Raw genomic sequence first — 13,575 nt, 5'->3', positions numbered from 1 at the left:
TGGGAGTGGGACTAGAGGTAGGGAAGGGGAGGAGTGGGACTAGAGGTAGGGAGGGGAGGAGGGGGACTAGAGGTAGGGAGGGGGAGGAGGGGCCACCTTCAGGTGCTTTACACCTTCGTTGTACTTAATAGCGGAGTGTCTGTCACGGCAGCTCTTGGCGGGAAAATAATCTCTGACATTTATTGCGCAGAATCTCAATGAATCTTTTCTGAAACTGACTTAATCTTAAAAATAGACACACCACGCGAAAAAGGAGCACGCGTATAAACCCAGTCGTCGCGCAGTAGCTTATCACCTCGGTAATTAAAATATTAGAGATGCACCTTCGAATGTATACATGAATCATGTGGTTCTCGGTGTGTGTACTGGTGTTAGCACTGAGCTGGCAGAGTTGGTATATTACACGGCTATCCATTGCTCTTGTAAAACGAGGCTTTCTCCTAGTATTGTCGGGAGCAGGGCATCCCCTACCTTTTTTATGAATACTATCTTTCTTATATTTTAACAATATTGATTTCGTATTTTTCATGCAAATATAACTTAAAAACTTTATCTTAATTATCTTAATTTGAAATCAGGTTTAATTACATTCAGACTTCAGTATTCATTTTCGGGGTTCGTTGTCGTAAAAAGGAATAGCCAAAGTGTAAACTCTAACAATGATATCGCTGGACAGATAAGCATTTTCCCCCGAATCAATATTGAAGTAAAGAGTTTCGAAGACCTTCTTTATTGAAAGTAAAATATCTGATAAAATGGACATTACTGCTAATCAAATAGTTCCTATGAATGTAGACTATATTGTAGGCGAAGACTAAAATTGCCACTATATTTGTTTTATTAAAATTTTGGGGTTCTGAATGTGAATCCGCTGGTCCAAATCGCCAAAATTTAATTCCATAAAAATGACTCAATATATGGCATATTAAACTGATTATCCAGACAAAATACGGGCCTGAATGGATTTTCCATATGACTATTTAACCCATACTGTGGTCGTTTTAAAGAAACTAAAAATTGAGTTGTTGAACGCTGTAAGTAGGTAACAGAAGCGAATCATCCCCCGTGTATGGTGGTGTATATGGTGTAAATTGAGTGTAATGTGTTAAATAGCTCGCTCTGTGTATTGTTTAACATTACAGTGCCGAGTGTCCGTTTAAACACAGCACGTGTTTCTAAGCCAGTCAAAATATATCAAAGAAACAGTTTTTAAACACAAGAAAGTAAGTAGGAAACTTAAAATTAAGAATAATCAAAAGGAACATTGCTTTTGTGAGAGAAAAAAAAGTTGATAAAACGGAAATAACAGCAGACACATTCTCTATATTTCGGATCAAGTGTGAACTTCTAAAGAAGGGCACGATTTTATTTAGAGATTAAACGGTATTGTTGATCCTATAAGTCTCCTGTATTCTGTAACAATACAAATATATGAGGCCAATTACAATAGCCCGAGAACCTAGTGTCGACCTATAGCGGGGGTAGGCCCGCACATTGTTCGGAGCCCCTCTATACAATTACTGGCCAATGTTGTTTCAGCATATAGCACATTTTCAATCGGGAGAGAAAGACTCGTCGAGATTGGCAGCCTGTTAGCCATGCCAAGACCCGCCCTTATGACCCATGTCATTGGTTAAATCTGTCTTAATACGTAAAGCTAGCAGTAGAAATGCCACCTCATTTTCTCAAAAACTGAAATGATGGTTTACGTTAAATAAAGTAAGAACTATGTTTACTAGTGACTGGATTAGTGCTCAGGATGGACTGGTACCAAAATTCTAGGATGGCGAGGGTTCGGATCTATTTTACATGTGTGATACATGAGAAAGGATAACGATGTAACAGGACCGGGAGCTATTTATGTAAACTTACATTACATTTATTATAAATCATATAGGTGCTAACAATTAGAAATTAATAGAAAATATACAAAGATTTTTTTCATACTGTGCTTTAACCATTTTTACTGGAGTTTATAGTGCTATTACCTGGTGCATTTCTGCGTTTTATCAAGTTTATCCCGGATTGTGACTTTGGATAAAAGTGTTTCCGCCGATGATTCCAGGATACCCAGGAACCAATGGATTGTACGGTATGGGAGTCCCACGGATCGTCTGTCTGTGTGTCCTTGTGCTCTTTACTGTAGCACAGACTCATGCCACGTGGTGGTAAGTCTCTCTACTAGAGTCGTAATGTGACCCCTGTCTATACCGGACACGTGTTTTCATCAGGGTTTAAATGTCTGTGAATGATCACCTCTTCAAAATACATATTTTGTATGTGTCTATGAAACACACCTGTCCATATAGGACATCTGTATATAAAGAACAAACGTGTCATGTCAACGTATGTCTGTGAAAGGTATACAGATATACAGTAAAACCCCGCTAACTCGAACTCGATATTGTATATATTTGACACACGCTACGCATTGTACACTATTTATAACTTCGTAATATACATGTACTCGTACTTATTTTGAGAAAAAAATAAAAAGTGTACATTGAACTGAAGAAAGAAAACAAGAACTAACTAAATACGTGTCCGCTACTCTAGGGTCTGGGGTAAAGAGAAAATTGTCGGAATATTTCATCGAAATTTAGGAAAAGACTTTTCATTTTGAAACAAACGTGAGGTGGTCTTTGTTTAAGGATAGCAGATAGTTTTTTGAAAACGTAAAACTGTCGTCTAAACTATATTGTCCTATATTTAACTTCAACATCAGTATACCCGACTAAAACAACATATAGTTTTAACCCGAAAACAGAGGGACCGAAAACATTCATTATTTTATCGAACTTACGGCGTTGAACAACTGGATATTTCGTACGACAATACATATTTCATATAAAGAGAGCTAATTAACAACGCCACGAATCCCTAATTACAATATGTACAGAATTAAGATACTTGTCCAAATTTCACGCTGCAATATCAGCAGAAAATGTGCCGCCATTTGGGAAACTGTATTGAATAGAATTTTTTTTTAAAGTGAATAACGTGATGAAATAGGGAGTGACGTTTTAAAAGTATAAATACTAAATAGCGTGTCATTAACCATTAGGGCCGTCGGACATGTTAGAACAACGGACGTCGTATCGGCGGGCAACCACAGCGCGTGCAACATGCACACTTTTAACCACGGCGAAAAATTCGGTGAACGTGCATCTAAATAAAACTATGTTTCTGCTTAAGATTAAAGTGGATGTCATTTTCTGTTTGTGTTTTGTACATGTGACGTTGCTGTAGGTTTGGGTGGAGATAAATATATCGGTAAGAACATCTCTTATCTTTGCTATCGACCCGATGAATGTATTTTGTCTATCTGCACATACACAGCAATTATGACAACTATCTTGATGAACTAAACAGATTTGATGAAAAACGTAAACTATTTGCGTTTACCATCCAGTGCATGTATATATAACCTGTATTACCAGGTTTAGAGGCACGCGCGTGAAATGCGTGTATTTTATATAAATTGTTTGGTACGTGCTCTAACAATAGATGTAGTCATGCCGTTCCACTCTTTCAAGATATTGGATAGTATCAAAAGAAGTAGAATGTTATCGGAAGCTGCTTTCATTCTTCGATTTATCTACATTTATATTTTCGATAGGATATCGGTACTATTTTACACTACAGTGATAGTGGTTCAGATACATTATAGGAACAAAGCGTTATCGTTCTCAAATAATACTATCAAGTATCATATTCAGCAATAACAGCAATAAATTACACAAAATATTATAATTTCATGTTGATATTACACATTAACTAAAGTTTAATTTCTCAATAATTAATTGTATAACAATATATGTAGTTGACATGTTTATCACAAAAGAGATGAGCACGTGAATTGCATTTGATACGACGTGTACCAGTACGGAGGGGTGGGGTGTTCGGTATAACGACATAAAGTGTTCCGCATGTAGATTACTGTGGCATTATTAAAACTGTGGCTCCGTCTGTTTTATTATATCTTTAGTTCTGTTAGACGTATTCGTAGGCAATGAATTTCGTTCCGGAAATGTTGCAACGCTATTAAGTAAACTTCGGAGACAGACTGATGAGATGTGCATCTGAAAGTGTCTATCTGACCGGTCAACATCCGTGCCTTAAAAAGTGTCTAGCTGACCGGTCAACATCCGTGCCTTAAATAGTGTCTAGCTGACCGGTCAACATTCGTGGTTTAGATAGTGTCTATCTGACCGGTCAACATCCGTGCCTTAGATAGTGTCTGTCTGACCGGACAACAATCGTGCCTTATATAGGGTCTGTCTGACCGGACAACAATCGTGCCTTAGTTAGTGTCTGTCTGACCGGACAACAATCGTGCCTTAGATAGTATCTGTCTGACCGGACAACAATCGTGCCTTAGATAGTATCTGTCTGACCGGACAACAATCGTGCCTTAGATAGTGTCTGTCTGACCGGTCAACATCTATCTGTGCCTTAAATAGTGTCTATCTGCCGGTTAACATCCGTGCCTTGAATAGTGTCTATCTGACCGGTCAACATCCGTGCCTTAGATAGTGTCTGTCTGACCGGACAACAATCGTGCCTTAGATAGTGTCTGTCTGACCGGACAACATCCGTGCCTTAGATAGTGTCTGTCTGACCGGACAACATCCGTGCCTTAGATAGTGTCTGTCTGACCGGATAACAATCGTGCCTTAGATAGTGTCTATCTGACCGGTCAACATCCGTGCCTTAAATAGTGTCTATCTCACCGGTCAACATCCGTGATTTAGATAGTGTCTATCTGACCGGACAACAATCCTGCCTTAGATAGTGTCTATCTGACCGGCCAACATTCGTGATTTAAATAGTGGCTAGAACACGGTCAACATCCGTTATAGAGCATTGACCACATTCTGTTGATAGCCCGTCAGAACCACATGTGGTCTATCATAGCGTTATAGAAGATCCTGTTGGTCTCAAGCACACACTGTTCTCTGTATCACATTATTAACACAACGTCAGAGGCATGGCTCAAATACTCACCATGATAGTGGTGTCGAATCGGCTCGTCAATATCGAATAGTAAGTATCTTATTTCGAGATCATAATTATTACAGGTTCCATTATCACGAACGTTCATTATCTTCATTTAGGACTAACAATGCTTTGTCTGTGGGGAATTAAAGTTAACTTCAGCCGTGGTTTCTCCATTATGAAATCAGTAAAGATTACGTCAGCAGTATGGACAACTGAAGTTAACTTTAGTAAGGACTTTCCTATTGGGTTTTAATTTAACTTTAACAATCCCTTTTAACCAATGGGAAACTTTAAGTTAACGACAGCAATACTTTTCGTTTAGGGAATGAACTTTTATCAACTTCAGTTAATCTTTCCGTAAGTGGAATTTAAGTTACGGAAGAAATCTTAGCTATGCCCATTTCGTGCAACCCAAGTCAAAAAGTCATGAATATCATGTTTAATGTTTTAAGGATGGTTGCGAAGAGAAGGCTGTGTGTTAAAGTGATAAGAATAGGGGAACGTTGTAACACAGATTGATTTGTAATAGTGATACATTTGTATAGCACCCTGTCCAATGAATTTACTCTTAGGGAAGGCAAGCGTTTCGTACCTCGTGATCTCTTTCCGTATCTCCAATGTGTGTTGGGGTGTACATGTGTAAGTGCGTTGAGGTTGTATGCGTGTTCTGCTTGTTATGAGCCCGAGTTTCTAACAGCTTCTTCATAATATTGATTCTACAACAATGAACAGTAATTCCCAGCCCAGGTAATATTTTGCTCCTAAACGCCATTCCGCCATCTGTGGGAATCGAACTGGAGACCATATCGACTGGCGCAATACGTACTGCGCTATGCGGCACTTCGAGCTTTAATCCTGTACAATTCATGCACAAATACAACTACAGGTGGGTATACTGGAACATATAGGAATATTAACAATGCTATTCATTAAAACACTCGCTATTGTATTTAGTCGGTAACAACTAATGAACTGATAGCATACATTGGGATTGAAAAAACCCGAAGACGGCGAAAAACGGAAGTGGGTTTCAATGAGATAGTATGGAAAATAATGTGGTTTAACAAGAATATAAATAGTATATACTATTCTTGCCAAATTCGTGTGTCTTATCCTGTAAACTTTGACAAAACAATTAGCCTAAATCTACTCGAATGAGGTGTGAAACGTATTCTCCGAAATTAATTTGTATCTGTTCCCAACATTACTTGATAGACACGTTCGCCATTAGCCGTGACGGGACTACAGACAGAGAAGTCGTGAGATAGCCCTCACTAATCACTTGTTAGGTTTGTCTGTCGGGAAATCAGGGATACGTTACGAATCCTTACTCTACATTCTGTATATAACAGTTTTTATCATTTTACCATTAGTATATATTATTTGCCGTACACCATTATCTAGTCATACTCCGATATCATTTGCCGTACGCCATTACCTAGTCATACTCCGATATTATTTACCGTACACCATTATTTAGTCATACTCCGATATGATTTGCCGTACACCATTATCTAGTCATCCTCCGATATTATATACCGTACACCATTACCTAGTCATACTCCGATTTTATTTACCGTACACCATTATCTAGTCATCCTCCGAGATTATTTGCCGTACACCATTATCTAGTCATCCTCCGATATTATTTACCGTACACCATTATCTAGCAATACTCCGATACTATTTACCGTACACCATTATCTAGTCATTCTCCGATATTATTTACCGTACACCATTACCTAGTCATACTCCGATTTTATTTACCGTACACCATTATCTAGTCATCCTCCGATATTATTTGCCGTACACCATCATCTAGACATACTCCGATATTATTTGCCGTACACCATCATCTAGACATACTCCGATATTATTTGCCGTACACCATTATCTAGTCATCCTCCGATATTATATACCGTACACCATTATCTAGACATACTCCGATATTATTTACCGTACACCATTACCTAGTCATACTCCGATATCATTTACCGTACTCCATTATCTAGTCATGCTCCGATATTATTTACCGTACACCATTATTTAGTCATACTCCGATATGATTTGCCGTACACCATTATCTAGTCATCCTCCGATATTATATACCGTACACCATTATCTAGACATACTCCGATATTATTTACCGTACACCATTACCTAGTCATACTCCGATATCATTTACCGTACTCCATTATCTAGTCATGCTCCGATATTATTTGCCGTACACCATCATCTAGTCATACCCCGATATTATTTGCCGTACACCATTATCTAGTCATGCTCCGATATTATTTGCCGTACATCATTATCTAGTCATACTCCGATATCATTTATCGTACACCATTATCTAGTCATGCTCCGATATTATTTACCGTCCACCGTTATCTAGTCATGCTCCGATATTATTTACCGTCCACCGTTATCTAGTCATGCTCCGATATTATTTACCGTACACCGTTATCTAGTCATGCTCCGATATTATTTACCGTACACCGTTATCTAGTCATGCTCCGATATTATTTACCGTACACCATTATTTAGTCCTACTCCGATATTATTTGCCGTACACCATTATCTAGTCATATTACATCATCATTTGCTGTATTACACCATGATAACCAGAAACGCGAAGAATTGAATGTTTGTAGTTACAGAAACTTTAACAAAGTAAACATTTCAAGGTCAAAAGATGAAGAAAACAACAAAAATGGAAAAAAAGGTACCTATACAAATCTTTACACTGTTAGTAACGCTGAGCATACACGAGGGAACATTTTGTAACTGAATATATGCGCGTGTAAAATCTTGATATTGGATATCCACGTGTAAATATTTTGCGATTCCATTCTTTCCACACTGCCTGCATGGCTTACCGATAATAACTTTATTTGGCGTTACTGTAAGAATAGGTCTGGCAATATCAAAACGTGCCAAGACAGCTTACACGATACAAGTCCGAGGAACGGAAGTCACGCGAGAAGACGGTGTTAATGGTAGATAGTTATTTTTATGTGTTTTATTATACGCGATTATTTTATTCCATTAAAAAGTAGGACATGGTTTGATATCAATTACATGGTAAAACTCCCTTAATGCCAAATACAGCTAGGCCTCGTTAATCCAAGCATTACTAATCCGGTGGTCCCAATATTGACCATTTTTGCAAAATATTGTCTCGTCCATTCAGCTGTCTAACAATGTAATAACACTTTTGCCGGGAACTGCGGTGGTTAGATTATCGAGGGTGTAATATGTGATAAATTGCCAATGCCTCCAAATCTATATAATTCATTTCAAACGACAAAGTAATTCACCATTATTATGCGAACACTCGAAAGACTTCAGGGTATTGATAGGTTTATGTTTTTAAACAACATGTATTATAAATTTAATATTATTTTATAAGTTAGTAATAAATATAAAAGAAAAATCAATTTAAATGCAGAAAACTGCCGTCCCATTTGATGGATAAACCAGTGAATGACCTTTCACGTTCAATGTAAATTGAATATTCTTGTATATGTTATAATCTATAGTGACTAGTGACTGTATTGAATCGTAATTCGTGTCAATTCGTATGATGTTAATGACATTACAGGTATACATTATATATAGATAAAAGGTCGTCAATACCGGAGTTATTCACACCTTAATTCAACAGGTGTAATATATACCCTTGTGGTGTTTAGGGACGGCTTGGAAGACTTTGGTTTATATCGACAAACCGTATCTGCCTAACTAGCTTGGCGTATACATCAGGTACTAAACGAATATCTATATACCGAACTGTTCCTTTAAAGAAGAAAACGTTTATAAAGATTAAGTTAATACCCAAGTCAATTTGCTTTTTCACGTCAAGCTGACATCACTTAAACTATGTACTTGGTGTCCCTGTAAAAGGCAACATAATTATATGGCATGGTGTCATTTACAAAATTAATAAGTATCTGTTACAAAATTAATCGGAAAACTTGTATCGAAGTGTTACACCCTTAGTTCGAGAGGATTTGGTAGAATACCACGCATCTATCAGGTGTGACATTGGGCCGGTCATTCCAATTCTATGTCGTGTTGTGTGGCGCTGCTACATCAAAGCACAAGTGTGGAAAAACGATGTCTAAAATTAGTACAGACGTATTTCACATACTTATTTAACAATTAAAAGTAGTACGTAAATTCTCGATGAAAAAATGTCATTCAAAAACAGAAAAATTAAATAAAAAAAGAATAATAGCTACTAAGATGTTCTAAAACAAATCCGATAACCTAGCGTGAAGGGTACTCATGAGATATGCAAGTCAGTTAAGCAACGTTTTAAACCCTTAAGACATCCCTGCAGGTGGGGGATCGGGAAAAGAATACACCTGCTGTTACCCACTTCATGTATCGTAGGAAGCAACTAATGTGGGAACCCCCTGCAGAATTGGGGATTTGCTCTGATGTTCTCTGTTTGGGACACAAAAGCGATCAAAATAAATCAGCTGCGCCCATTGCAATATTTGATATCTTTATCTTTCTTTCTACTTCTTGATACCTTTTAATTTCTAGTGCCTCGCTGGGTGACACCTCTCTTTTGGCTTGAATGTTGAGCGTTCGCCCAGGTGTGGAAGGCAACGGGTTCTGTCCCCAGGCCGGGACATACCAAAGTCCTTCAAAATGGTAGCTGATATTACCTGCTTAACGTTCAGCATTTAGGGAAATGGCAAGAACTGGTTCACCCGTTGTTAGTATAATGTGACCGGGCGGAATATTGTACTGGGTGCTTTCGGCATGGCATTTCAGTGTGCTAACACTATAAAATCGGCATCAGATCCGCGCTTACACAAGGAGCCATGCACACCAACATACCCTGTTTCCTGCATAAAAACACGCAAGGAGGCACGTCCTTAAATGACCTTAGCTGTTAATAGGACGTTAAACAAAATTAAACCAAACCAAACCAAGAACCCAAAGTACAAAATGATAATGATAGCACAAAAAAACGTACTTTTAACTGAAAATTACACACAAATTACACAAATATTAAAGACATTCATAACAAATGGGGACTGTTTAACGTGTTGCGCTACTCATATATTGTAAAATCGTGTGGCTATGCGAAAACGTATATTTATGTGACCATTTTATACGTCTTAGATGAATTATATATTTTATACAATATAATAAATAAATAATGTATTGACTACAAGATGTTTAGTTCGTCGGATCTGGATCCGGATCCGGCTTTTTAATTAGGATTGGTGATGTCTTTCCGTTTGTTTATGAATTTTTGCAAGTTCTTTTGTTTCTTTCCGTTTGTTTCGAAGTCCCCGCAATTCCCGTTTTAGTCTTTTAGTATCGAATCCTAGCTTTACTTTGTCTTTTTGTGTTTGTGCTTTGTTCTTTTAATATCTGAAAAAAAAATTAAAAAAATATGTAATCAATATTAAATACGCTTGATGTCTGTTGTAGGTTTATCAGCCAGTTGCCCCTCCACGCCGTTGGGGCGGGGGTACTGTGTGACAACATTCCAGGACTGGTGGGCAAACAGCGGCGCATGTGCAGAGAGCACCCTAGGCTGATGGTCAGTTTAGGGGAGGGAGCACGTATGGGAGTAAAAGAGTGTCAAAACCAGTTCCGGTACCACAGATGGAATTGTTCTACACTTGACCGGGATGCGTCTGTCTTCGGCAAAATCATGTTGAAAGGTAGGTTATCAGTAATGATACACCATTACTTTCAAATGTTTAATTTCTTTCTCTTTGTTTGTCGCCTTACTATCGTAACGAAAAATAACGGACAGTTAGATCTCAGTGGCGCTCTGGAAAGAGCTCTGACAGATTTTTACTCTCGTACCGGAAGCAGTTCCAGGACATCCATTGAATTGTACTCTTATAGACCCACTTTTAATTCTCCTAATGCTAAATTACTGATGCACTAAATACCGTTCTCTATGTACATACAGACTCTTTTGAGTTCAAATTTAGTTTTTTACTGTTGACATATGAACAAGTCTGACTTAAACACCTCAAGGCTCAAAAACTGACTCATAACGAAATGCAAATTTATCTTAATAGCCTAGGCCGCCCCTTTTCATCAAATGCACTAAATAAGCTTGGGTGTAATAATTAACAGACAATTACTACATAATTCAAAGCACGATGTATTAATTCGGTTTCTTTTTCATTCATAATAATCATTTGTACAGTTACAGAATTGGCAAAACTTTCATTCACGTTCGTACTAAGTCACTTACTAAAACCATTACCTCTCCTGCTTGAGTCACCATGACAGTGCCGTTGGCCGAGTATCGGTGTTTCCTGGTTATTTGACGAACTCTCTTTACTGCGTCATCTAGTGCTCCAATTTATGATGAAGAAAACTAATTTGTAAGCATATGAGACTGTTTATAACATTCGTTAAAACACAAGAAATAGTCATAGCTTCAAACAGAGATAATTGTCTAAAGAAGTGAACTTCAAGTGCAATTAATTCTAGCAGGATTACGAGCTTTATGAGGAGTAATTTTTATCTTCGTGTATTAATCCGTCTAACCAGGGACGCTCCCTCCCTATATTTAATCTCCTCCATTCCTCCCCATCCCTTCCTAGTCTAATCTCCTCCATTCCTCCTCATCCCTCCTAACGTATGAACTTCTTCACCTTATCCCGTCGTGACAAACTCACGCGTTCAGATGTAAGAGATAAAATGTAGTATAAGTTGAAGAGGCCTTTAATCTATTAGCAGTCATATCAGTAACAGTTTTTGATGTGTGTTTCATAAGATTAAATGACAAGTGCTAAACAGGAAAATATAAAAATGAATAATTGCATTGTTAAGATAATGCTTAATCATCGTTTAACCATTTATATTCATTTTTTTAAATTAGACTTCTTTGTCTAATAATCTTCTTTCCTGTTAAAAGGTACAGTTGTGAGCGAACATTATCGTGGAATCAGACAAAAAAAAATTCTGATTGATATACACTAGCAGGCTTTTGTAAAACAATAAAAGACAATCTAAAATTCGTCAAAACTAGGAAGGAAAAGTACGGGTGTTTAGCAAGCTATTAAGACGGTTTGGTGGTTTTATAACGTAAACTCACAATCCCTCATCAAAACATGGCAGCGGACATTTTTACAGTGAGTAATATAGTTCCGTTTCCGATCAGCAGTTTTCAAGATATTGTCATGCGTAGTTAAGACAAAACTGTCAGAACATCACAAAAACACCGGACCTACTCGGTAGAAATTTGGCACAAGATTCCAGTGAAGTCTAGAAATATCTTTATGAGGCGCGATTTATGGAAGAAAATTGTGGAGTGTGGCACTTTAGACGCGGATGGTGTCGACGTCACAGTTTCAACGAGCTTATCTGATTGGGTAGATGATATAATTGTCACTGGAGGAGATCTTTAGGGGGTCCCAGCAGGCCCGATTGCACTAGCCAGGTGGCATACAGCTTACACCCCACAACAACACTGTCATTGTCCACCACAGTCAAAGTGCCTGCAAGCCCCACGAAGTCAAAACCATGCAATCGCACGTAAATCACGTGGCGATATCAGAAAAACGCTAGATCCTTTTATGATATTTTGACACACAAGCAGTAAATCGCGACTACCAGCACTGCATATGTTTTATATTTATTAAAACTATTCTGTTGTTATTGATTCATAAAACGACTGCTTCCTTTTCCTTACCTGTGTGACCGACTGTCCTCAGTTTTAACATACTATCAGCTGTTTTGGTCAGTTTGTTACTCAGAAGCTGGTTGTAAATATCAGATATTTTAATGGTGAATTATTCAAAGCTGACTTCAAATGATTGATATCAAGCAAACACAAAACTTACTATAAAGCTAGGGTTTCCAACCGAAGAATGAACAGCTGTCAGTATTTCCTTCAACCACCCTAGTTTGTAGAATGTGGAATTTCTTGTTAGTTAAAAACTGTTCTAGTCCGTTGGGTACCAGCCATCATTATTGAATATGATGGCAGAGGTCATGACGGGTGTCACATGTGATTCGTGAAACGTTCCCCTGCCGGTGCCGGTGATGTTTGGTAGCGGCGAAGTATTATCTTTATTTATGCTTGTATCAAACGAGGTAACATCAACTCATTTCAGGAGCTGTCGTCCTATGATAGTTTGACGTCGTGTGTTTGACTACTCTTTATGTAATAACGGCAAGCCTACTTCGTGTCTGTGATGAAGGTCGAGAACAATTTTTACAGCATACATTGCATGCGAGTACTGCAAACTGCTCAACGCACTTGCTAACTGTCGAGTTATAACAGGAGAACAGGTATAAACGCTTCCCTTAGAAGTTTAAAGAAGCTGATAAGTGGCCAGTAACATACACAACTTATCATGGTATAACCTCACTAGTTGTTACAAAGCCATGATTGACCATAGACGTTATGGTCATAAATCGGCATTTCTTTATACTACATATTTGGCAGCTTCGCTAATTGCGTTTGCGTCACAATTGCGACTTTGAGTCTAAGAAAGCGGTCATATCTTATTATTATCTTATCCGTCACATGATGTTTCATTTCATATCGATGTTAATGAGACCTGATGGCGTCACTGT

The 13,575-nt window shown here is 38.0% G+C and overlaps 1 protein-coding gene across 2 annotated transcripts in view; it reads left to right on the top strand.

Moving 5' to 3' along the window:
- The window catches only part of LOC110456287 (protein Wnt-2b-A-like), a 45,321-nt gene that overhangs the window by 17,641 nt on the left and 14,105 nt on the right, over positions 1-13,575 (top strand). Inside the window, exons 1-2 of one of the 2 annotated variants that reach the window (XM_021506929.1) lie at positions 1,572-2,168; positions 10,456-10,691. In XM_021506929.1, coding sequence (XP_021362604.1) covers positions 2,056-2,168; positions 10,456-10,691 — 349 coding nt within the window. In that variant the 5' untranslated portion in view covers positions 1,572-2,055. Of the gene's footprint in view, positions 1-1,571; positions 2,169-10,455; positions 10,692-13,575 lie in introns of those variants that run through there. The other variant, XM_021506937.1, reaches the window with a different exon arrangement.

This window comes from Mizuhopecten yessoensis, unplaced genomic scaffold, assembly GCF_002113885.1.
Source record: "Mizuhopecten yessoensis strain PY_sf001 unplaced genomic scaffold, ASM211388v2 scaffold1011, whole genome shotgun sequence".
Taxonomy (NCBI): Eukaryota; Metazoa; Mollusca; class Bivalvia; order Pectinida; family Pectinidae; genus Mizuhopecten; species Mizuhopecten yessoensis.
This window is presented reverse-complemented; position numbering and strand designations above follow the sequence as displayed.